Source organism: Neofelis nebulosa, chromosome 2 (assembly GCF_028018385.1).
Source record: "Neofelis nebulosa isolate mNeoNeb1 chromosome 2, mNeoNeb1.pri, whole genome shotgun sequence".
NCBI classification, from domain to species: domain Eukaryota; kingdom Metazoa; phylum Chordata; class Mammalia; order Carnivora; family Felidae; genus Neofelis; species Neofelis nebulosa.
The window spans coordinates 119,668,311-119,692,845 of NC_080783.1; the positions used below are offsets into that span (position 1 = coordinate 119,668,311).

The 24,535-nt window shown below is 52.7% G+C and overlaps 1 protein-coding gene across 1 annotated transcript in view; it reads right to left on the bottom strand.

The window, feature by feature from the left end:
* Positions 1 to 265: 265 nt before the first annotated feature.
* Positions 266 to 24,535, bottom strand: part of PHGDH (phosphoglycerate dehydrogenase) — a 33,301-nt gene continuing 9,031 nt past the window's right edge. Inside the window, exons 3-12 of the mRNA XM_058716030.1 lie at positions 23,814 to 23,879; positions 18,091 to 18,145; positions 17,894 to 17,992; positions 10,061 to 10,193; positions 9,361 to 9,509; positions 7,793 to 7,945; positions 3,873 to 4,005; positions 2,784 to 2,914; positions 1,486 to 1,723; positions 266 to 569 (exon numbers count right to left, since the gene is read on the bottom strand). Coding sequence (XP_058572013.1) covers positions 415 to 569; positions 1,486 to 1,723; positions 2,784 to 2,914; positions 3,873 to 4,005; positions 7,793 to 7,945; positions 9,361 to 9,509; positions 10,061 to 10,193; positions 17,894 to 17,992; positions 18,091 to 18,145; positions 23,814 to 23,879 — 1,312 coding nt within the window. The 3' untranslated portion in view covers positions 266 to 414. The remainder of the gene's footprint in view (positions 570 to 1,485; positions 1,724 to 2,783; positions 2,915 to 3,872; positions 4,006 to 7,792; positions 7,946 to 9,360; positions 9,510 to 10,060; positions 10,194 to 17,893; positions 17,993 to 18,090; positions 18,146 to 23,813; positions 23,880 to 24,535) is intronic.

The following is a 24,535-nucleotide window of genomic DNA, read 5'->3' on the forward strand; positions in this document are numbered from 1 at the left end:
TGCACATATACTCCCAGATGGAAGGGATCTGAAATACCACAGGATTCTGAAATACCGAGTTTTCTACCTGCAAAAAAATGTGCTTGAATAACCTGAGAGACAGACAAGAGAGGGATCCCTCTTCTGAGCACACACCCAGGCATGCACTTTGCTCACCCCACTCTCCCGCCACACCCACTACCCTCCTGCAGTCGAACCTTGCCCACTGCTGCCTGCGGGTGCCCTCTGGTGGCGCTTCAGGGTAATAACAGCAGCGCACTGGAGATCTGGGGTAGGCTTTTTATTGGGTGGTTCTCACTGCTCTACAGAGGTCAGCTGAGGTCTGCAGAGCAAGCAGTGTCGGCCTGAGAGATGTGGATCTTCTCTCTCTGTTGGTCACGGTGGGCAGGTTTTCTTCAGAAAAGCCCCCAGGGCTCAGAACTGGAACTGGAAAGCCTCAGTCACATGTTGCTTCCACGCATCCAGGCTGGGCAGCAGAGAGGAGAGGCCCATGACGTGCCAGGTCTCCCCATTTGACACCATCGAGGTCTGGTAAGACAGCAGCTGCACTCCTGCCTCTGCCAGAAGGCCTGGGAAATAGACAGACAAACTCCTGGTTGGCACGGGGCATGGGGGAAGAAGCAAGAGGCAGGGAGCAGGATTGGAAGTCCTGGATTCCTGTGATCAAAGTTGCAATGGGGGGTGATAGTCTCAGAATCAAAGAGCTAAGGGACAGTTCACCAGGGCACCTGCCCAGCTTCCCTCGCTATCCAGAGACTCTTTAGGAACACCCTGACCATCAGGCAAGGCAGAGAAGGGAAGATCCAGGCACAGATTTCGAACCTTCTCCTGACTTGCTTGTTGTCGGTTTTATCTGGACCAACAGCAAAGGAGAAAAGCAGGGGAAAGTGCCTCTGGTCAGCTGGCAAGGACGGTGAAATTAGGCCCTTTGAGGTCTGTGGATGCACTCAGCCAAACCTGGAAGGGCTCCAAAACTCCCAGTGTCCTGGTGCCAGAGGCCTGGGGCAGGTCCAAGACACTCACGACTGCCGGAGCGGATGTCTACACAGGCTTGGTTGCCGTCCGGCCCACAGGCAGGAGAGCCACACTCAAAGGCTCAGAGTTCCTGGGCCCAGAGGCCTGGGACCCAGCTCTCCAGGCATGTCCACGCTGTGTGCTTAATATGGTGAGCAGGCTAGTCAGTAGGGGCTCTGGGGTCCTACTGCCGGCCCACGGCTCTGTGACCTGAGATAAGGCACTTTCTCTCTGAACTCTGTATCCACTTCCCAAATGTTCTGGGAACTGGCAGGACAGACCCCCCACCCCCACCCCCACTGTGTGCTGCAGATCCAGAAATGCCCTGAGGGGCAGAGAGGGGCTACAGGAGGCAAAGGTCCATGGAGCCCAATGACAGGGGAGACCACCGCCCCCCACCCCAGTCCCGTGCCACACACACACTCGCCCCTGCTTCAAGGGCACAGGCCAGCCCTACGAACCCCTCCTCACCAATCATGGTGGGCAGCATCGCAGGATTAGCCGGCTGAGCCCGGAAGATGAGCAGGGGCAGACCCCTGCGGAGAGGCACCTCTGGCCTGAAGACAGCTCCGTTGAGCGCCTGCAGCACTGGCGTGGTGCCCTGGACTAAGCCCACAGTCTGGTAGGGGGCACCTGCCAGGGCCACGGTCAACAGGCTTTCCCCACAGCACTGCTCCCCTGGCCCAGCAGGGTTGTGGGAGGTGGTCACCTGCGGGGAGAAGGCAAGGGGGCTCTGTTATGCCTGCCGGCTGCATTGCAACCCCACTCTGTGTCCACCTCACTGCTGATCTGTAGCGCTCCAGGCCGGTCAACACGCTCAGCGATTCAGGGCCGGAGGAGAGGGCCAATGGGCCCAGTCAGGTGTCCCTGAGCATTAGCTTCCTGGGACAGTCAACGGCCTCCGTCAAGGGAGGGCAAGGAGAGATCTGCCAGGTACAGGCAAAGGCTGGGAGCTGGGAAGGAGGAGAATGGGGGCGGCCTGCCCTGCCCACCACTTCCTGCACAGAGTCCCTGGCCTAGTGGAGGAGGAGCAGAAGAGGGGACACATGGGAGGTCCCGCTGGCTGGGAAATGCAGACTGTGCTCTAAAAAGGGAAGCAGAGGGGAAGACACCAAAGGGGAGGCATGAGGGCCGTGTAGGAAGCTTCCAGAATTTGCAAGCTAATCAAGAAGCTGGGTGCTATGGGGACGCCTGGGTGGCTCAGTCAGTTAAGCGTCCGACTTCGGCCCATGTCATGATCTCACAGTTGGTGGGTTTGAGCCCCGCATCAGGCTCTGTGCTGACAGCTTGCAGCCTGGAGCCTGCTTGGAATTCTGTCTCCCTCTCTCTCTGCCCCTCCCCCACTCACACTCTGTCTCTTGAAAATAAACAAGTGTTAAAAAAAAAAAAAGAAAAAAGAAAGAAAGAAAGAAACTGGGTGCTATGGTAAGAGGAGTCTGAGACTGCTGGTCTACCTCCCAGCCTCCGGCCAGATGCAGCCTGGCCCCTCATCTTCCTCAGCTGTAAAATAGGGGTGCTGCTCCGGCCTCCCATTCTCATGGGGCACTTATACACAAAGCACTATCAGGAGTGCTGGGTTCACTCAGCAACACTCCAGAGGCAGGCGGACAGAGAAACGATGGCTGCCTATCACAGACGGTCAGTGTCAACTACGGGGCCTATACTCGGGGCTCCCACTCAATGAGCGGGGCTGTAAGCATATTCTGGAAAGGTAGGGAGAGAAGGGCAGGGCCCAGAGGGAAAGGAAAGGGGGGGCGAGGGGCACACACATTGAGGCCAGCCTCTTTCACCAGCAGCTTGGCGTTCACCAAGTTCACATCCGCCTGATTGGAAGTGTCTTTGAGGAGGCCAACAATGACCGCGGGGCTCAGGCAGTTCCCAGCATTCTTCAGGGAGGTTCCTGGGGACGGAGAAGTTATCATAAGATCACCGTTTGGTGAACAACACAGGAGCCGCGGGCCGGAGACCACTGGCGCCTAGCTTTGGGTCGCGGCCTCCTCGCTGCCCTGTCCCCCCCACCCCCCAACCCTGCCCCGGGCAGTTCTGTTTCCCTCTGGAGGGCAGAGAGCCAGTAACTGCCACCCAGTTCCCTGCATTGTTTCCTCCGGGGATCCCCTGGCTCTGACCTTGCCTATTACTGGCAATGCTCAGGGTCTAACCACCCCCGAGCTCTCCCCAAGTGAGCAGATGCATAGCAGGCCATAGTGGGGGGCAAGCCTCGGCTGGGTTTGGAGAGCTAGACTCCTCCCCCATCTCTCACCACATCTGCACAGGCTGGACCCACTGCAAAAGTGGGTGGAGCCTGAGGGCAGACCTCAAGTACTGTCCTCATTCCCACTCCCCAGCTGATCAACTGCTCCCCAGGACCATCGGCTTGCCCAAGGACCCACCTTACTATGTCACAGAGCCCGAACTGTCCCACCGCCTCGTCTAGCACGCCCACCCCAACTCTCACTTTTCAAGAACCCAAGGCTCAGAGAAAGGAAAGTCACACAGCAGGTAAGCGACATGGCCAAACCCAGAATCAAAGGTCCTGTCGCTTAATCTGGGACTCCCTCCACCAATCCTGTGGCCTCTCATGTGAAACTCTGTCTCTTGTGGAGGTTTCTCTGGCACCCAGAACACCCACATCTTAAAAATACTATATAAACGTGACTTGTGAAAATCACATGTATTTCCCAGTGATTTTTCTGTGCCCCTCCCCTCTGTCCCCACTGGGTAGCAAGTGAGCCATATGCGGACATAACATGGGACATGGGGTCACAAGACCAGGTCAAGTTGCTTCCCAGTCCCTCACTGTCGCTGAACTGCTGCACACACAACCCTCTTCCCCTGCCTCTGCAGTGTCCCCAGCTCACCCTGTGTTACCACCTGGATGGTCCCTTTGGGGGATCCAGCCCAGGCTCGCATCAGTGCCCCCAGAGCTTCTGCCAGACCAATCCAAGGCTTGGTGTGTGGAGAGAAGGCACTGGTAAGGGCCTGGGCGTTCACCTGCACAGAAAGGGGAGCAGAGCTAAGGTCAGGAAAAGGAGGGGCAAACGTCTGCCCATCTCGGCTACCAACCACAGCTCCACGTAGACAGCAAAAGGCACAGACCCATCCTTGCTTCGTGTGCCTGAGGGGCTGGGAGGGAAGGCAACTTCCATCAGCCACCAACAAGACAATAACTTGCTGGGGATTGCTGTAAAGCCAGAAAAGCGCACAAAAGGCTAAGACCATTCCAAATCTCCAGAAGGGGGATAATGGAATGTCTCCCTCCCTGAACAGTGCCAGCCTCACCCCCCCGCCGTGGGAGACTGGTCTTTCCTGTGCTGGGGAAGGGTCCGGACAGCACAGTAGGAAGGTGGGTCTTTGATGTAAGCTGTATGGCAAGTCACAGATCACTTGGACCTAGAGTGGTAGGTCATTCCAGGATGCCTTCCTGTTTACTTTATACCTCAATTAAAAAACAGTGAGTGTGTGTGTACATGGTCATTAATCACTTTGATCAAATATCACAATTTGTGAAGTTGGATTCACATACTCTTGATGATCCTATCACCTTTCAAACGTTGGCCCACCACAAGGCAACCTGGGCAGCTAAAGGGGGCAAAAGCCACGTGTCCTTCTAAAGGTAGAAGTCTAGGGGCACCTGGGTGGCTCAGGCGGTTAAGCATCTGACTTCGGCTCAGGTCATGATCTCGTGGTTCATGAGTTCGAGCCCCATGCCTGGCTCTGTGCTGACAGCTCAGAGCCTGGAGCCTGCTTCAGATTCTCTGTCTCCCTCTCTCTCTGCCCCTCCCCTGCTGTGCACTCTCTCTCTCTCTCTCTCTCAAAAATAAATAAGTGTTAAAAAAAATTTTTTTTAAAGGTAGAAGTCTAGGGCAGGTCTGGTCTGGACCCCCAACCAGGAACTTGATAACAAAGCCAGCTTGTCCTGGGTCAGAATTTTGATTCCATTTTGTGGCTCAAGATGGTCTGGCTCTGTAAATAAACTCTACCCAGAAAAAAGGGTGAGGCACCTGGGTGGCTCAGTTGGATAAGCATTTGACTCTTAATTTCAGCTCAGGTCCTGATCTCATGGTTTGTGAGTTTGAGCCCTGTGTAGGGCTTTGTGCTGACAACACAGAGCCTACTTGGGATGCTCTCTCTCCCTCTCTCTCTGTCCTTTCCCTGCATGTGCACTCTCTCTCAAAATAAATAAATAAACTTAAAAGAAGAAAAGAAAAAAGAAAAAAGATGGTCTGGCTCTGAAATTAAGCATTGGCCACTTTGGTGACTCAACGTGTAAAAAGAACCAAAGAATTGAAGGATTTAATTTGAAACCTGGGGTTCAATCCAAATCAAACAGGCTGCTGATGTTGGAAATAGCCAGGGGGCAGAGCTTCCCACCAGACCCTTCTGCGCGGGTGGCATCCTGGCTCGAGGGCTCCTGTGGCAGGGTTCCCCTGCTCCTCTCCAAGGGGACACAGAAAAGAGCAGCAGTGAACCAGGAGGTGGGACGAGGCAGGCCCAGTGGCCAGGAGCAGAGTGGAAGTGCCACCCGCCAGCGGGCTGGGCTGAGCTTGCAGGACGTGGAAGAAAGTGTCCTCTGGGCAGCCCCTGTGGAACTCAACCTGGGGGTGCTCCTTGCAGGGTCACAGAACAAGCAGGAGGGGTCCAAGAGTCAGGCGCCTGACCCTACTGTTAGTCTGTGTCTAAGGTTAGGACAGAACGAAACTGAAGTGGACGCACGGGGAGAGATCTCCCATGTGACACAAATGTCTTTCTTCCCAAAAGCCTACCGCAGGACAACCAGCCGCTTTACGTGAGACTTAAATTTTCCCAAGTCTAGGGGCACCCGGGTGATTCATTTGGTTAAGCCTCAGACTTCGGCTCAGGTCACATCTCACAGTTCGTGGGTTTGAGCCCCACATCGGGCTCTGTGCTGACAGCTCAGAGCCTGGAACCTGCTTCGGACTCTGTGTCTTTTTCTCTTTCGGTCCCTTCCAGCCTTGCGCTCTGTCTCTCTCAAAAATAAATAAACATTGGGGCGCCTGGGTGGCGCAGTCGGTTAAGCGTCCGACTTCAGCCAGGTCACGATCTCGCGGTCCGTGAGTTCGAGCCCCGCGTCGGGCTCTGGGCTGATGGCTCGGAGCCTGGAGCCTGTTTCCGATTCTGTGTCTCCCTCTCTCTGTGCCCCTCCCCCGTTCATGCTCTGTCTCTCTCTGTCCCAAAAATAAATAAAAAACGTTGAAAAAAAAAAAAATTTAAAAAAAAAAAAAAATAAACATTAAAAATAATTAAAAAAATTTTTTTGCCCAAGTTTACTTTGACCAAGAGAGTTTACCTCTGATATAAGATGGGAATAGCTTGTGGTTCCATTTGATGGAGCTGGTGGTAAGGAGCCCCCAGCATGAAAAGGCCTGGAATGCCACCATAACCTAATGACACCATGGGAACTCCCAAGGGCTGTGACAGGTGGGCAGACGCATGCCTGGCAAAGGGCTACAAAGGGAAAAGCCCAGCCCCAGTTGGTGGATACTGGCCACTGCCCAGGCCTCAGCCCAGGTCCCAGCGCATCACCTGGGGGGACCTGCTCAGAAACTAGATGTGCAAAGGGAGAAAGTGCCCCCCACTCTGGGGAGCCAAGTGACGCAGAATACATAGGGGAGAGGCACACAGATGGGCTGGCCAAGTGTGGTCGCTGACCACCAGGCTGGCCCTGGGGGCGGGGGATGGAGTCGGTCCTTCAGGGGAGCAGCTGGCTCCCTTACTCCCTCAGGGTGTAGACGGCAGGGTGGCCCGGAAAGCTGGGCTATCAAACCAGGGCTGGCGGGCTGAACAAAGCATCCTGTGTCTTTCCTGCTATGGTTCCGTCCTCAGCTGTGAAAATCCCCAGGCTGAGGCTCAGCCAGGAAGGTCGGGGACCAGCCTTGGCTCCCTTCTGGAGTAGTGATTCAGAACTTAAAGATATAAACTCGTGAGATCTTAACAAGGGAGAATATGGTCCATTGCCAATGGGTTGAAACTGGACTGGAAAGGTCAAGCAAGTCTTTGTGAAGGGGTGGCAAGCCCCCCTGAAAGAGAGCTATGCCTTCCTTAGTCATCGGTGTCCCCAGAGGGTTAGGACAGATTCTGGTACCCACTGGAGCTTAAGGGACATCCAAAGACTGAATGATTGAGACGGGACCGGAAGTAAGTTAAGTAAGTTAAGCTTGGAGGCAAAATGTGCCAGGAAGGGCTGAGTACGAGCTAAGAGAGGAAGTAGGGATACCAGGCCATCATTTGGGGAAAGAGAGGGGGCTTGGGGAGGTTCATTCTGGGACTGGGGACTCGCCCCACCCAGGGTTCTAAGGTGGACATGGGACAAGGAACACTCAGGCCTCGGAGGTGAGAGAGGACTCTGACAAGCTTCTCCACCGGCTGGTCCCCCAGCTGCCACTCCCCACAGCATCCAGCATCATCCAGCATCACCCAGGCCACACTCCTTCATTCCCGAGGCTTGTGGAGAACAAAGGAGCGTTTCTCCGGAGCCCAGACCCTGGGAAGAGCAGCAATCTCAGCAGCAAGGCTACAATATAGCAGTGCCGAGCCGGCTCCCCACGGCCCGGCTGTAGCTACCAAGGCTGGGACAGGGCGGCTCCTGCCACCCCACCCACAGGCCTGGCTCAGGGGACTCCTTGTCTTCTGCTCCCAGAGCAGAATCAGATCGGCACACTACTGCTCACAGGAGCTATCACCACTCCCCAAAACCAGATGCCCTGCTCCTGCTCCTCCCCCTGAACCCTGGGTTCCAGCCCCACTTGGCCATACTTACCACCCCCGCCAGGGACTTCCCCTTAACCATGTCCACGAACTGGATGGCAATCTCCTCCCCGCAGCGGCTCTGGGCCTCCTTGGTGCTGGCACCCAGGTGGGGGCAGCTGATGACGCTCTCGTGGTCCACCAAGGCGCGGTCCCTCGGTGGCTCCTACCCAGAAAGAGACACCTCTTGGTTGGCTGCCCAGGAAAACCGGAGAGAAGGGCAGGGGTGACGATGCCTTCTACTTCAGTCTTGCCAGGTCACTGGTCTCCAGGCCCGGCTTCCTCATTAATGTCCCACCACGGCAGAGTAGACAGAAGGATGGATGGGATTTGCATCTCAGCTCCACCGTTTATGCGCCTTCGGGTAAATCTCCGCCTACTTCTCTGAGCCTTGGTTTCATCATCTATAAAATGGGCTAATACCAGCCATCCGGTAACACTGCTGTGCAGATTATGTGCCAGTAACTCAGGAGGCTGTCAGCCAGTGTTGCTGTTACTGGTTTTTCCCCTGAATCCGTGCAGCACGGACTGTCAGCTCTTCACACAGTAGGCTCTCTGCACAGGTGTCACATCCTGGCTGTCACCAAAACAGGTGGTCCACCCAAGCCCCTCTGCCCACCCTCCAGTGTCCCTCCCACCCTTCGGCTCACTGAGCACAACGCACTGCCTTTGGGAACATCACTCAGGTTTCTTGTCTGGCCGCTTGGGCCTGTGAGTGCTGTCCACATATTAGCAAGTGCCATGAGGAGGCCAAAGACAGCAAGAGGAAGGTGCTGGGCTGGGGGATGGCCAGGCGTGAGTCTGCCTTCGAGAAGCTTACCGTCTGGTTAAGATGACCGGGAGTACCAACCCAAGGCACTGTGTCCCTGGGCAGGGAAGACACAATGAGTGCTCCAGGGCTCAGAGAGGGCTGGGGACCCGCCGAGGCCCCACCGCAAGTAACCAGCAACCCCCAGCTGCCTAATCCCAAATCCCTGCTCTTTCTCCCGGATCTCTGATGCTGGTGGCAGGGCTTTTGAGAGAGGCCAACAGCATCCGAGTGGAAATGCCCTATCCATCATTCCAGCTGTCCCGTGGAGAGACAGAAAAAGCAACCCATGCTCAGGACCGGGGGGACACTTTCAGCCATTATTCTCGGGCTTCGTTTCCTTCCCTGAAGAGAGGATAAGCCAACGGACACTGGGTAGAACGTCTTCTTGGCAATGGGATTCATTTCATCAGAGACCTGCACCAATACATTACACCCTGCCCCAAGTGACCTCTCTCTGCCCCAGGTCCTCAACCTCAGAACTCATTTGTGGCACCGTCTCCCCAGAAATTATCCACATGGCAGCAGTGGAGGGCGCCTGCGACCAGGAATTGGGTCCTATTTAACATCTGAGTGTTGCAAAAAACAACATGGCTGTCTCTGTAGTAAGCTCTGCAAGGGCTCCTCAGATCACAAGGGCGTGATCTGTGGCAACACGATTTGTCCCGTTTACCACAGGTGCTAGAGACCCTAAGCCAAAGGCCTCTGTGCCTGCCGGGCTCTCTGCCCGGGGCCCCTCTGCTCACTGCTCCTGTCCTCTGCCAGGCACTCACCTCCGTAAACACGTCCAGTGCAGCGCCAGCACACTGACCCGACTGCAGGGCACGGAGCAGGGCGCCCTCGTCCACGATCCCTCCCCGAGCGCAGTTCACCACACGCACCCCCTTCTTGCACTGGGCAAAGGTGCTGTCATTCAGCAAACCTGCGAGGAGGGAGGAGATTTACTGCAGCGCCGGTGCTTGGCATCCGGGCACCAGTACCAGGCCCCCCCTTGCCCACACCAGCTCCTTCCCCGCTGGCCTCCTTCCAGCAGGGCGACAGCCTCTCTGGTCTCACCTCTCCCTTCTCGGACACTCTGGAACAAAAGTCTCTGTTCCAGACTTAGGCCTAACTCAGTTTAGAAACATCCTAGTACTATCGCTTCTCGGCCTTTTGGCTAAGATCAAGTGTAGAAACATCCTAGTACTGCCTGAGGTATTCGTGCACCGAGCAGGCCCCAGAACCAGAAAGGCCAGCAGTGGCCCCAGGAAAACACTGTGGGATCACTGGTCGGACATGTTGACCCAGTTCATACCGTGCATTTTCAGCCAGCTCACCCCTCCTCCGTGTGATGCAGGGCCGGCTAACAAAGCATCACCGTACGCCATGCCCGAGGGACCTGGTCACCAGCGTCTGCAGAAGGGCCAGACGGAGGGCCCACCCTGATCCGGTCTGTGGCTTCTGAGGCCAACCCATCAGCAGGGACACACGTACCCGTGGTGGAGGGCAGGAGAGGTGTGTGCACAGTGATAAAATCACAGAGAGGCCAGATCTCCTCCAGGGGCAGCTGCTGAACACCAAAGGAGGCCGAGACTTCTGGCGAAATGATGGGGTCGTACCCTATAGTCTGGTCAGAAGTGAGAGAGAGACAGAGAGAGGAGCTGATGTCACTATTAATTTTAGTTAGTATTGGTATTATTAATAACGGTGGCCGTTTAGTGAGCCACTACTGCTAAACCTTTCCAAACGCCGGTTTACCTCTCACACTAATACAGTAAAGGCTAGCACTATTCTATTTTAGAGCTGGAGAAAGTGGGGCTCACGCATTAGGAGGAGCGGGCCCCCGAGTGCAAAGGGAGGCCCAGGCCCTTAACCATCAACAGATGCAAAAGCAGCGTAGGGGGGTGCGGAGGGAAGGTGGAGCTCAGAAACTCATGGCAAGCAGGGAGCCCCGGAGAGGCAGGACGACCACTTGGGGAGCAGTGACGCACTCGTGGGGTACAACCAGGCAAGAGAGGACAGGCTGGCCGTGGCCCAGGACCCACGGGGTCAGAGCGCAGGCAGGGGCACTGACAACTTCAGCAGAGTGAGGAAGCAGGGGGTGGGGGCAGTGTGATCAAGGAGACCAAGAATGGACACTGGGGAGTGGTGTAGACACATCAGCGAGGAAAGTTTGGTTCCTTCTTGAAGTTTCTTAAAATGCATCTTGTCTTGGAAGGCACAACTTGGTGACTAATCACACAGAGGTCTAAAGGATGGGAGACGGATTCTTTCAACAAGACAGGTTTGATGGGGGTGCGGAACAAGGATGTCAAGAGGGGGGAAAGGGAGACATAAAGGAACCGTGGATGGGGAGGGATCCAGAAGAACGTTCTGGGCTGACAGGGGAGGAGGGGATTCCCCAGGCGGAGTGACCTCTCCGAGGCTGCTGAGAAGGAAGGGAGGCCGACTCCTGGCAGACAAGGGGCAGGCAGGAAACTCCGGGGGTACAGACTCCATCAGCCTCATGGTATTTACCAAAGGCCATCAGATACCGGTGAGGGAAGGACAGTTGGAGAAGACAAAGCTCAGAAGAAAGAAGAAAGGAGGAGTAGTCATCGCTCATAATGGCGAACACTCCTTTTGCATTTACTATGTCATATCCAATGGATTAAGCACGATGATTTCCCCCACTTTACAGATGAGGAAAGTAAGGCAGCGAGGTGAAATGATTTAGTCATGGTCACACAGGGGGCAAATGGTGGCGTGGGGACAAGAACCAGTGTTTGGATTTTGGGGCCTGTGCCCACAGTGCCCATCCTTCTACATCAGGTAGGGAGGCTCACAGCCCCTCCTGAGAAGAACAGGGGTGGAGGAAATAGACACTTCTTTCCTGCATCAGAACCAGTGTTGGGTGCCAGTCGCACATGTCTCAGCAAGGGCAACGCTCTGAAGGTTACCAAGCCAGCACAAGAAGCTGGGAAGAACCCGCAACCAGACATGAAGCATCACACCTCTTTCAACAGCAAAGACTTAATCCACTTTCTGTCGGGTCTACCCAGGAGGTCGACCCCGAACTCTCTCCTTCAGCTTGGTCCATGTCAGCAGCATTGACTGGGGGAAAGAGATGTAGCAGCCATAAAAATCTCAAAGGCATCAATGTCCTCAAGAAGGCAGGACAGCCAATTGACCTGGGCACACCGGCAGAAGCCAAGGGGTGGACACCGAACCAGGAGGCCTGGACCTGGGTCCCCAGTCCTAAGTAGAGGAATTAGGTGGATGATTTCAAAGTCCTCCCCTGCTCCAACATTCAATAATTCAATATTCCTTGAAAAGAAAAGTTCCCTTAACCCGGAAACGTTACAGGTGAACCCTACAATGTTTAGAGATGGCCCAGGATTAAACAAAAACAAACAAACAGAACAGAACGCATAATACTTGAACACTTTAGTGGTGGTCACCTCTATGTGGTGGAATTTTTTGCTCCTGTATGTTTTCCTGTGCTTTGCACTGTTTCCCCCACTGATCACCAATTCTTTGGGGGAAACATACAAGTTATCTTAGAAAATCACAGCAAAGAAGCTTTCTATATAAAATTCAGCCCTTCCAGAGAAGGAACTGAAAATGGTTGGTTATGAATAAGGTACAGATTTCAGATCACGTTTTTCATCATCAGCCTCGTGGAACCAGGAAAGCCAAGGTGGAGGTTTGCGGGGAGAGGCTGTAGGTCACAAGGTCATGACCACCCCAGCCCAAATGGTCATTCCCTTCAGATAGAACCTATTTGTTTCGTGGGGACAATGAGGTGTCCGGGGGAGGAGAGAGGATCTCTGCCCATGTCCTTACAAGTCCTCTTTGTCTGCCGGCTCAGAGGCTGTCCAGAACAATGGCCCTGTTCATGTCTAATCCAGATGTACTTTGTTCATGTGAGTGGGGACAGGTCGGGAACACCAGCAGAGGTCACAAAGCCAAGCCTCATGGAGGCAAGTTCACGCAACGCTAGGGCTTCTGGGCTCTCAGGAGCCAAGAAACAGCGGGGGGATGCTGGGAGGAAGGGTCCCGCGGGCCGAGCCTGGCTCAGCGTCCCCACAGGAGGGGCCTATAGCTAAAGGGGGAGATGGGGAAGGAGGAGATGGGCATCTTCCACAGTGGTCAACGGGCCCTGACTCAGCTTTCTTTCTCTTGTTCAGCTGTAGACAACTGCAGGGAAGAATTCGGCTGAGAAAACCCGTTTGCATTTTTCACTCGAGATCCTCAGGGCAGACAGGAGCTGAACTCAGCCAGGAGTTGGGGTTCTCACATCAGGAGACCATTAGGGGAAGAGTGGGGAGTAGGAAGAGTGACACTGGGCCCAGGAAACCAATGTCTGAGTAGGGTCCTGACGGGTCCTGGAAAGGGTCAGATGTCCTGATGGACAGAAGTTGGAACAATTCCAGGTACATACCATCCGATGACTATTCCTAGAGGAGCCTTAGGGACACCCGCAGAGGGGCTCCACGCCTGAACCCCGGCCTCACCAGCCTCCTGTTGCTGGGCAGCAGTGGAAGCCTAGCTTTTCATGCAGAGCCACCTCCCCGCTGGTGACACAGAAGGCAGGAGAGGCTGCCTACGCCTACTCTGGGCCCTCTGGCTTAGCAATGGATGCCAGAGAGCAAGGGGGCCTTCAAAGGAAAGGCGCCTCCCCGTCATACCCCCTTTCTACCCGACAGCCAATTCTTTTGCCTTAGAACTCTCTCCCCTTTGGACAATGAAATCTTACCAGAAACCCAATATAAAAACTGACCAAGGCTGCAGAGGTGAAGGCCCAGAGCCCCACCACCTACTGTCTCCCGAGGGTCCCCCTCCCTGTGTCCCTAAGGCACCTTTCTGGAACTTGAGGCTCTGGGAAGAACTTGAAAATCAGTACTCTAGGGCAGCAGGAACTGCAGTTACCAGACTGAGATAGGAGCTGCCTGCCTCGGGAGGCTTTGTCCTGAGAAAGGAGGAGCACAGAGACACGGCATGGATCATGCACCATGCAGCCGGTGCAGATCGGGACCGAAGACCGTGCTGGCGCACGACAAAGGGCACCAGACTGGAAGTCAGGAAACCTGGAGTTTCAGCTGGACTCCACCATTTACTAGTCCTATTATCTGGAACATTATCATACAGCCTTCCTGGGCCTCAGTTTCCTTATCTGTAAAACTGGGATGATAATATTGACCCCGAGGGGTCATCGTGAGCACAGTATCTGACCAGGCAGACCTCAGTAAACATTAGCTGGGTCTGAAAGAAATCAGTGAGAGCTGGCGCCTTGGGTTCAATGTCCACCCCTCTGGGCCAACTTCAGATTCATCACGACACTGGCTGCACAGTAACTGTCAAGAGATGCTTGTCTGCTCCTCAGGAAAAAACCTTGGTAAGAGAGTGCAAGGCTCAGCTCCTGGCGGGCTTGGGTCTGATCACACCATTCTAGGGGACACGCCAGCGTGAATGTCTCCGAAGCGTACAACCTGTGATCCGGCACGAGGTTGGAAAAAATCTTCAGGCAGAAAGAATGCCATGGAGCCTGACTCAGATGACCCAGACCACCAGCAGGCTACCGGCTGCCAGAATTATCCCGAAACACACATCTGTGCCATGAGGCCCAGAGCTAGTCAGCAGCTGCTCTCGGCGGGCCTGGGAAGGTTCCTTCCAGGCCTGTGCTCGTTGGGAACGACAGCATAGAAGGGCTCTCCCCCAACACACACACTCAACCAGATGCTGCTGGGAAGCCCCCTAGCAGAGCTAAGGTCCAGGATATCCCCCCTTCCCTGAGTGACCAGATAGCGACAAAGAAAGGACAGGAAAGAAAGGGGGGGCAGCCCCCACATCTGAGCACAAAAGGGTCTCTGCCAACCCTCCTGTGACATGAAGGGGTCAACTCTTAAATCATGATACTGTGGAAGGGTCTGGATGTTAGTCATCCATTAACAGCCTCATTAGTGATTAACAGCCTGGGTGACAGATTAAAGCCCGGGGTAAGACCCGAGGGGAGGGGGTGATAAAGATAATCTGCACATGCTCAGCCGCGTTGCCTGAGCCGCCCAACCAGGACTCCTCGGAGTCTCCTCCGCCTCCTGGTCCACTCTGTCTTCAACCACAGTGTTCGCCCAAGTTACTGTAACAAACCACAGCCCTTAATAGTTTTATTCTATTTCCAACAACCACACAGTGAACTCCCTGCTAAGGACCACTCCACAGATAAAGAAACCTGTAGCCCATGGGTAAGGGGTGCCTGGAGACACCAGAGTTTTAAAGGCCGTCTGCTTCTACATCTGCCAATGCATACACTTCGTCCACACATGCTGGCCAAGTACTCAACCAGTCTCACAGGTGTGTCTGCAGTAGTGGGAGACTTAGCTCTCTCCCTTCCATCTGGGGCCAGCTCTGGCTGTAGCTCTGTTCCCTCGGGCTTGTACCTCTTGGTCCTCCGTGGGTCCACTGCTTAGACAGCAATACTCTTCTACAGACTGCCCGTTAGCTATTGGGCAGCCTCCCAGGATGCCTCCCAAGTCACGATGGGGCTCAGTGACCCCAGTGCCTTCAACCCTTACTTAGGAAGTATAGACGGGAACCTCACACCATCACCTTCCATCTCCAGAACTTTCAGTCTCGCAGAGCTTGGGTTCACAATACTTTAGAGTCTGACTGGTACAGAGCAAGGAAGAAATCTTCCTTGTTCTGGAAGCCATGCTTCTTTTAATGCTGCCAAAAATCACATGACCTTCCTATCAGCCATGCCACTTTTAACTGTACACTGTATTTCTGTCAACCAAAGGTCTCCCCCCTTACAAAAGCTTTTTAACAGCACCTCTACATCTAATATATGTTTAGTTGCTTTGGGGGACCATGTGTAGGGCACTGATAGGTATTCTAGCTAGACTTCCTGTTAGGATGCCCAACTAGCATTCTAGCCTTCTTATGTTTTTTAGGATCTCATTCCACACCCTTGAGAATTAACCACCTCTCCCTGCTTCCTGTCATCCAGGCCATTGATGAAAAAGGTGGAGAAGGCAGAGAGCCCTTCACCATCCTGGACCATCTCCCTCCAGATGGAGACAGGGCTATGTTCAACCAGTTACTAAAGCCTTAGCACCAAGCTCACATTTTCCATCTTAATCCCAAGGGTATCATGAAAGACCTCACCAACGTCTTACTGACGTCCACATTTCCAAACCATCTAAATGTCCATCCTTGAGGAAGTGGCTAAATAAAAGGCTATTTGTCTACACAACAGAATTCCATGCAATAGTTTAAAAATATGGTAAATGTATTTATTACAAGACATACATTTTTATGTTGGCAGCATGTATAACAGTCTATTCTCAAAGGGCACAGAATCCCTCTGTAGGCAAAGAACTGTATGCATTCCGTGTAAACGCACAGAAAAGAGTCCAAGGTGACACACGCTAAAGTGATGTTACCTGTGAGACCAGGATTGGGGTGGTACCCAAGGAGATAAGGATCTAGATGTCAGTTTTTGTGAGAAGGCATTCACCTATTATATAACTAAAATAAAATCTTAAATCCCCCAGGTACAAGACACCTGGGGATTCCCACCACCCATCAGTTTACTGCTGGTTTCCAAAGGCAGAACAAGGCCAATGGAAAACAGCTTGCATCTAGTAAACACTAATCATTGTTTCCTGCCTGGATGCCAGTAAACCCATCCCTTTCACAATTTGTTCAACGATCCTCCCTCCTCGCCCTTTGGAAAATCTTGCCCTTTGCAGCCGCTCACATCAACCTAGCAGATCTGGACCAAGCGGGTCATTAATCTGTCTGCCCTGCGGCAAAACTCACCTGGGCTCGGGAATATGTTGGGAAGCTCCTTCAAAGTGAGCAAAGAGTATAAACAAAGGCCACCTGGGCCACTCCGAAATGACCAGGGCTGCTGGCAAGGGTGGAGGGGTGGGGGGAATGACCATTCCAAGGGATGTTTCAGGGGTTTCCAAAGATCATGTCCCAAAGCAAGACAGCCGACAGTGACCCTCCAGAGACATCCGGACAGAAGAACCCCCAAGTGAAGCACCTACGTGAAGCCCTGACCCCTGCTTTTAGAGCAGAGCCCTTATGTTAATCCCTCACAAAAGAGAGGAGGAGAAAGTACACCTTTCAGCGCATGGCACCTCGCTGCCCCTGCACCAAAGGGATGGCTTTGGTTTGTTCTCATGACCAGTGGATCCTGCTGGGCCAGGGATCTCGAAAAACGTGTCGCGGCTTAGGGAAGATGTCTGGCTGGCATAAATAAATGTGGTGGGGAAGAGAGGCAGGAGGGAGAGGAAGATGTTCAATGCGGTATGATGGGGCACCCACCTGGGTTCTTGTCTACCTTCCGTTTGCGGGAGGTCTTAGCAAATACATACAAACTCCAGACATCAGTATAAAAGTAAGGGTTAATCTATAAGGTTCCTTCTAACTCTGTGAAGTGGGGAGGCGGGGGGAAGGACACAAGAAAGGGAGGAAGAAGAGGAGAAAGGGAGAATGCCATAGCAGGTCTATGAAAATTTTTCTAGAAATGATCTGCTTGTCAAAACTGTTTTCCTTTATGTTTAACGAAAGCCTTCCTGGCTGCAGTTCGAACACACGATCCCCCCTGACAGCCCCGGTGAATAATGAGATGTCAGCTAGCACTCCGAGCTGCCTAGTCCCTGGCCCCTGCAGGTGCTCTCCTATGTGTGGCTCAGCGGCCTCCCCCTTTGCGAGGCCTCCGGACCGGCCTCAGGGGGTGGCACTGCTCTTAATGACAGCCCCTCGCTCAGCCAGAACCACTGAGTTCCCAGAGTGCGATAAAGCAGGTCCTGGAGGGAGACGGGGGTCAGGGAAGAGTTCTGAGAAATATGTCGTGCCTCAGCCACCACAGGCTTTAACATCGTATCACGGCGTACACGGAAGCACGTTGCTGTCTCTTCTGCACTACGGAGTGGAGCCAGCCAGTGGATGGACAGCTGCTTTGCTAGAAGGCTCCAAATTTGCTCCTGTTTTTCTAAATTATCACAGGGAACAGACATGGCAAAACAACGAGCCCTCGTGGCAGGGGAGGAAAAGGGCAGGACACTAGACCCCTCTGCTCCACGGGACTCAGGGCAATTACTCCCCCTAGAGCTGAGTGGCCTGCACCAAGTTATTCCCAGATTTTGAGGCCAGGTATCCAGAATGGCAGGCCAACGTTCCTCCCCTCCCCGGCTACACTGCCTACTTAGTCAGGGGCTCTACCAGAGGGTCAGAGCCTCCTAGGAAAAAACCTTTACCTTCTCTCGAGCAAGGCTGCCTTTCCCAAAACTGCTACAGAGAGCCCCACGTCCAAGGGGTTTGCCAGCCTCTTACCTTCATCCCAAAGGACTGCATTCGGGTGGCCACCTCTCTTCCAATCCTGCCCAGGCCAAGAATTCCCAGGATCTTTCCATTTAGCTCTGTTCCCATGAACTGCAAACAAACAAGCAAAAGGCAAGGAAGCCAAAGTGAGCAGCAGAGTGGACCCCAGGCACCGAGCCAGGCGGGGCGGGGCAAGACCGGCTACTCACCTTCTTCCGTTCCCATTTGCCGTCCTTCATGGAAGCCGTGGCCTGGGGAATCTGCCTGCAAGGACAGACACAGGCTCAGCTGGGGCCCACGCAGGAGGCAGGGCTTGAGGTCTGACCGGCCGCCTCTGACAGTCATTCCCCTGGGGGCCAGGCTCAGTCTGGGTCTGGAGCTCAGGTACAGAGACACCGAGGGGGGTCAAGGGAGTGGAGCAGAGGGAAACCGCCCAGCGAGGCCTGACAGGGGAGCCCTGGGATTTCTGTCTCCAGCCAGGACTCCGGGTCAAGGTTCTGATTCCACCTCAACCACCAAGTGACTCTAGGCATGTAAGAAGTCAGAGCCAATCCTCCAGGGTTCCCAGGGATAACGAATGGGGTATTGAGCGACTCTGAAGACATCAGGTTCATTAAGGAAGTTCAAGGATTTTCATTTTGTTTTTCCATCAAAGGCTGCCACCTGCATTTTCTACTGTATCAACAGACAGCTGGTTATTTAATTCTTCCTTACAGTTTCTTAAGCCGCAGCAGTCTCAGGCTACCCTAGGACGGGTGGGTGCCACGGTGCATACCAACTCCTACCCCAACACCCAGCCTATTTCCTCCTATTGGTTAAAACAAAGGTCTGAGTCTCCACCTGTTTTCTGGAGGGGACAAAGGAAGTTAGGGCAGAGTCAGAGGTGAGAGGGTAAGATTATGTCATCCAGGATTCTCTGGAAGTGCAAAAGGGAGACAGGAAACAATGTTTAAAATGTTTAAGGAGTGGGGTGCTGGGTGGCTCAGTCAGTTAAACATCCAACTTCAGCTCAGGTCATGATCTCACAGTTCATGAGTTCGAGCCCAACGTCAGGCTCTACGAGGACAACCCAGTGCCTGGAGCCTTGCTTCGGATTCTGTGTCTCCCTCTCTCTCTGCCCCTTCCCCACTCACACTCTGTCTCTCTCTCAAAAATAAATAAAAATTAAAAAAATGTTTAAGGAGTACCTTCTCTATTTTAGATACTCCATAAGAAATGCATAGACAAGGGGCACCTGGGTGGCTCAGTTGGTTAAGCATCTGACTCTTGGTTTTGGCTCAGGTCATGATCTCACGATTTGTGGGTTTGAGCCCTACATCGGGCTCCAAGCTAACAGCACGGAGCCTGCTTGGGATTCTCTCTCTCCTTCTCTTTCTGTCCCTCCCCCGCCTCCCCCGCCGCCGCCACTGCCGCCATGCAAGAGTGCTCTCGCTCTCTCTCTCAAAATAAAAAAATAAATTTAAAAAAATGCTTAGACACATCTTAGCACCTGTAATGCTCACAACATCTGCATGGAGAGAGACAAGGCGGGGACTAAACACCCCGAGCAGGCATCACCCATTGGAAGTAGCTGAATTGACTCAAAGCCAAGGAGGACATCACCCTCACAGTTAAACTCCAAAGTATTTAAATGCAGTCTTTCCCGCCAGTCACAAAACTCAGGGCGGTGTGTGTGTGTGTGTGTGTGCATGTGCACACCCACACAAGCACAAGTGTGTAAACAGAGAGATTCCAACATGCTGTTCATGTATCTCCATCTCACTGAATTCTTATAAAAAATACACTTCGTGGTCTACACATTGGCCGACACACTTCCATCTGAGGGCCGGCTGAGGGGGGCATCTGTGCCCCCGTGACGTCACGGGTAAGCTCACAAAGCTCAAGTAACACGCTTCACGGGGAGAAGCTCCCATCAGACCCATCAGGCCTCAGTAGTGGGTCCTCATTTCAGGAATGTCCCAAGGACAATGACTTGCCTTGAGGAAGTGCTTGCTTCTCAGCAAAGCTAGCCTGATAACATGCTCTAACCTAGTGAGACAGAGCCCACGGCTTCCTCTCAGGTCTGGCTCACTGCTACCCCCGAGCCCTGCTATTTCCTCCTCTCTGCCCTCCTGAGCCCACAGTACCATCTAAGACAGGTGCATGTGGCACCATGGGGCACAAGACACTCCCAAGCCCCTCCAGCTGCTATACCCAGGCGCTCACGAGTCCTCCTCAGGCTTTAACACTTCGGGGTCCTCACAGGACCAGTCTGGGGAGGACCGTGATGGGGGCAAGGGGTCTCCCGAGAACCAAATGGTAGCCTCCTGACTCACAAAAGGAGAAGGTAAAGCGGGGGAGAGGTTGCATTCCCCTCTGTTTCTTTCTGTGTCACTGTTCTCCTGAACCTCAGGAACTCCTGCCATCTGTTCAAAGTCCCCCACTGTGAGGCCCATTCAGGCCCTCTCTCCACCCACACTGCCCAACGCTCTCAACCTCACATCCATGGCTCCCACTGTGCTGTCGCTACCCTGCTGGAAAAGCAGTCTGACCAGACACACAAGAAGGTATGAGAGACTAGCCGTCTTCCTTCCTTCCTTCCTTCCTTCCTTCCTTCCTTCCTTCCTTTCCTTCCTTCCTTCCTTTCTTTCCTTTTCTTTCTTCCCTTCCTTCCCTTTCTTTCTCTTTCCTTTCTTTCCTTTCTTTCTTTCCTTCCTTTCATTTCTTTTCCTTTCATTCCTTTCTTTCCTTCCTTACTTCCTTTTCTTTCTTTCTTTCTTTCTTTCTTTCTTTCTTTCTTTCTTTCTTTCTTTCTTTCTTTCTTTCTTTCTTTCTTTCTTTCTTTCTTTCTTTCTTCTTTTCTTTCTTTCCCCCTTCCCTTCCCTTCCCTTCCCCTCCCTTCCCTTCCCTTCCCTTCCCTTCTTTCTTCCTTTCAGAAAGGCAGAGAGAGAGGGGGACAGAAGATCCGAAGCAGGCTCTGTGCTGACAGCAGTGAGCCCAATGCCAGGCTCAAACTCACAAAATGGGAGATCATCACCTGAGCCGAAGTTGGACACTCAACCGACTGAGCCACCCAGGCGTCCCACAGGGTGCTCATTTCTTAGTTTTGACGTATCTTTGATGAGTGAGGTTGTTGGATGAGAGGTTGAAAATTTCACTTCCTTGAAATCCTTCTACTTTAGTTGGGTCCTGGAACAGGAGAAAAATGATTCCTGGCTCCCAAGCCTTTCTTTCCACCTCTAGAGAAGAGTAAGAGAATTAATTAGATAGAAAGCTGATAGAGAAGTCCCTCATTCAAAAAACAAAAACACCGCTGAATTTAACTGCACGAGGGAAACCAGGACATCAGGCTACTACAGTTGTCCAAGGGGAAATACACCCAGCCCCAAGGTTCTGGAAGCTGTAGACGGCCAGCTCAGGGACCCCATCCAGACTCTTTTCTCCAGTCTTTCCTCTTCACTGGCCATGAGTATCAGTGAATACCTAAGTGCTCCGGTAGGGGAAGAGTTAGAACAAAGGTCACTCCTCCAGACCCTGACCCAGGAGGGAGAACAGGTTTGAGAGGGAGAGAGAGTTAATTTCTCAGCCCTAGAAGCCTCAGGCCCGAGTAGAGGAGTAAAGAGCCCTGTCTGCCTAGGTCTCCCTGGTTTAAGGATCTAAGGGTGTGAGAAGGGACCCAGTGAACTTTCTGACCTGTCCACTGGCTCCTTGCCCTCCCCACTGACCACAGAAGTGCCTATTCAACAGCAGTGCTCAATACCATCATTTTACTACCGAACACATTATGTGCACCATATCCATGAGTTCCTAGGCCGTCCCCTCTACTGAAGAGGCCTGCACTCCCAGAATTCCTGCTGGAAGAGCAAGACATGTGACCATTTGAGTTCTCTTGTGTTAAGAATCCACAGGTAAGTATAGGGATCCCAGAGCGGCTTTGCTCCATTCTGTTACAATAAAGAGCTGTAAGGACAGTGACAGAGTGAAGTCCTGAAGGCCAGGGGAATCAGTGAGGGACACAGCCTAGCTGGGAGATCCAGAGAGAGCTTCCTAGATGAATTAACACTCCTGCTTCATCTTGAGAATAACAGTTATCCAGAGAAAGATGATGGAGAAGACTAGTTAAAAATTGTGTATCAGAGGCACCTGGGTGGCTCAGTCAGTTAAGCGTTTGACTCTGCCTCAGATCATGATCTCGGGGTTCATGAGTTCGAGCCCCGTGTCAGGCCCTGTACTGACAGCTCGGAGCCTGGAGTGTGCTTTAGATTCTGTCTCTTTCTCTCTCTCTCTCTGCCTCTCCCCTGTGCTCTCTCTCAAAAATAAATAAACGTGAAAAAAATGTTTAGGGGCGCCTGGGTGGCTCAGTCAGTTAAGTGTCCGACTTTGGCTAAGGTCATGATCTCACAGTCTGTGAGTTCGAGCCCCGCGTCGGGCTCTGGGCTGATGGCTCAGAGCCTGGAGCCTGCTTCAGATTCTGTGCCTCCCTCTCTCTCTGCCCCTCCCCTGCTCATGCTCTGTCTCTCTGTCTCAAAAATAAATAAAAACATTAAAAAAATATTTAAAAAAATTTAAATCTCAGCCTTATCATTAAAAAAGATGTATCAGTATTTCAATATTGGCAAATTGGTTATGACCAATCCACCATACTAATGTAAGGTATTAATAATAGGGGAGGCTGAGTATGAAGTATATGGGAACTCTACTATCTTTACAACTTTTCTGTGTATCTAAAACTCTGAAAATAAAAAGTTTATTGGGGCACCTGGGTGGTCCAGTCAGTTAAGCGTTCTGACTCTTGATTTCGGTCCAGGTCATGATCACACGGGTCATGGGATCAAGTCTCAGGTCATGACAGCATGGAGCTTGCTTGGGATTCTCTCTCCCTCTCTCTGCCCCTACACCTCTCTCTCTCTCAAAATAGAGAAATAAACTTAAAAAAAAAGTTTATTTAAAAAATCGCTATGCCAAGTCTCACCCATGCCAATTAAATCAGAATTTTGGGGGGGGAACCCAGGCATTAGTATTATCATCTCAGATGATATCAATGTGCAACAAAGTTTGGGAACCTGTGGTGTTATGAGAAGTCCCTGAGGCATGGAGGCTGTTACATTTTGGCATTAGTTCACTCAAAAATGTTCCCAAGTAGGGGCGCCTGGGTGGCTCAGTCGGTTAAGCATCCGACTTCAGCTCAGGTCACGATCTCGCGGTCCGTGAGTTCGAGCCCCGCGTCAGGCTCTGGGTTGATGGCTCGGAGCCTGGAGCCTGTTTCCGATTCTGTGTCTCCCTCTCTCTGACCCTCCCCCGTTCATGCTCTGTCTCTCTCTGTCTCAAAAATAAATAAACGTTAAAAAAAAAAAAAAATGTTCCCAAGTAAATAAAAATGTTGAGCATTTCTTCTATTTTACATCTATGTGAAATTAAATTAAAAAAAAATTTTTTTTTGTTTAATGTTTATTTATTTTTGAAAGAGAGAGAGAGAGTGTGTGTGAGTGGGGGCGGGGCAGAGAGAGAGGGAGACACAGAATCTGAAGCAGGCTCCCGCCTCTGAGCTGTCAGCACAGAGCCCGACGTGGGGTTCGAACCCCCAAACCGTGAGATCCTGACCTGAGCCAAAGTTGGAGGCTTACCTGACTTAGCCACCCAAGCGCCCCTAGTTGAATTTTTAATAACGAGTGTGATAAAAATAAAGTAATGGAATGACTTGGGGGAAAAAAAAAGAGATAATCGGGAAGGATATTCCAGGGAGCAGAAACCTTATTTTTGAGGCTTAGAGTTCGAAAAGCCAGAGGGTGGCATAGACAGCAGGAAACGACGAAGGAGCGTTCCATAAAGGACTAATGGCCTTGACGCATTTTTAGCAGTCTGCGTGTCACCAAGCGTTTCCGGGTCACTTTGGGGAGGTCATAACAACTGACACACCAGAGAGACTGGCTCCGCTCAGGAGTCAGGGACTTACCTGGCCAGGCACATGATCATCCCGCAGGTGAGCTCCGCAGCACTGAGGCTGTTCCCATTGGGGGTGCTGAAGAGCAAAGGAGAGAGGGGACTTCAGTAGGTCCAGACCCCATATCCCCACTCCTGTCCCAACGGAAAGCCTTGAGTGCGGTGTGCTGGCGCTCCCGCCCTCTCACCTCACCCGCTCTTACAACCTCCAGCCCCATGCCTCCCCGCTGTGTTCTCCGATGGACCCCTCCCCTAATCCCAAGGCTAGAAGACAACCCCCTTGCCCTGACTCTATGTTTTCATGCAGAGGGACGTCCATTAGAGAAACATAGCTGGCCTCTTGACTCAAACTCGCTTCTCTGCAGGCAGAGAAGTGTCTCACTCGATGGGAAGATATAGATGTGGCTCAGTCCTTTTCTTTGTTCTCCTTTCAGGAACTACTTGCCTACAAGAGACCCAGATTCCCGCTGTTCTGTGTCATCTGTCTTACCGGGGCTGCGCCCGAGATGGGTGAGCAAGTCCATCAGATTCAGGTCAGCCCACTGGCCACACACCTTCATCAAGTTGCCCAGCCTGGCTTCTATCAATCACAAAGCTAGTATTTTTACCTCCACCTGACTGACTTCTCCTCCTATCTCTCAACAAGTTCTGAAGTGAGAAAGCTTCCTCACACCTTCACACACACAGCAATGCTGACTCTGCCCATTTCACAGACAGGAGAATAGAGCTGAAACT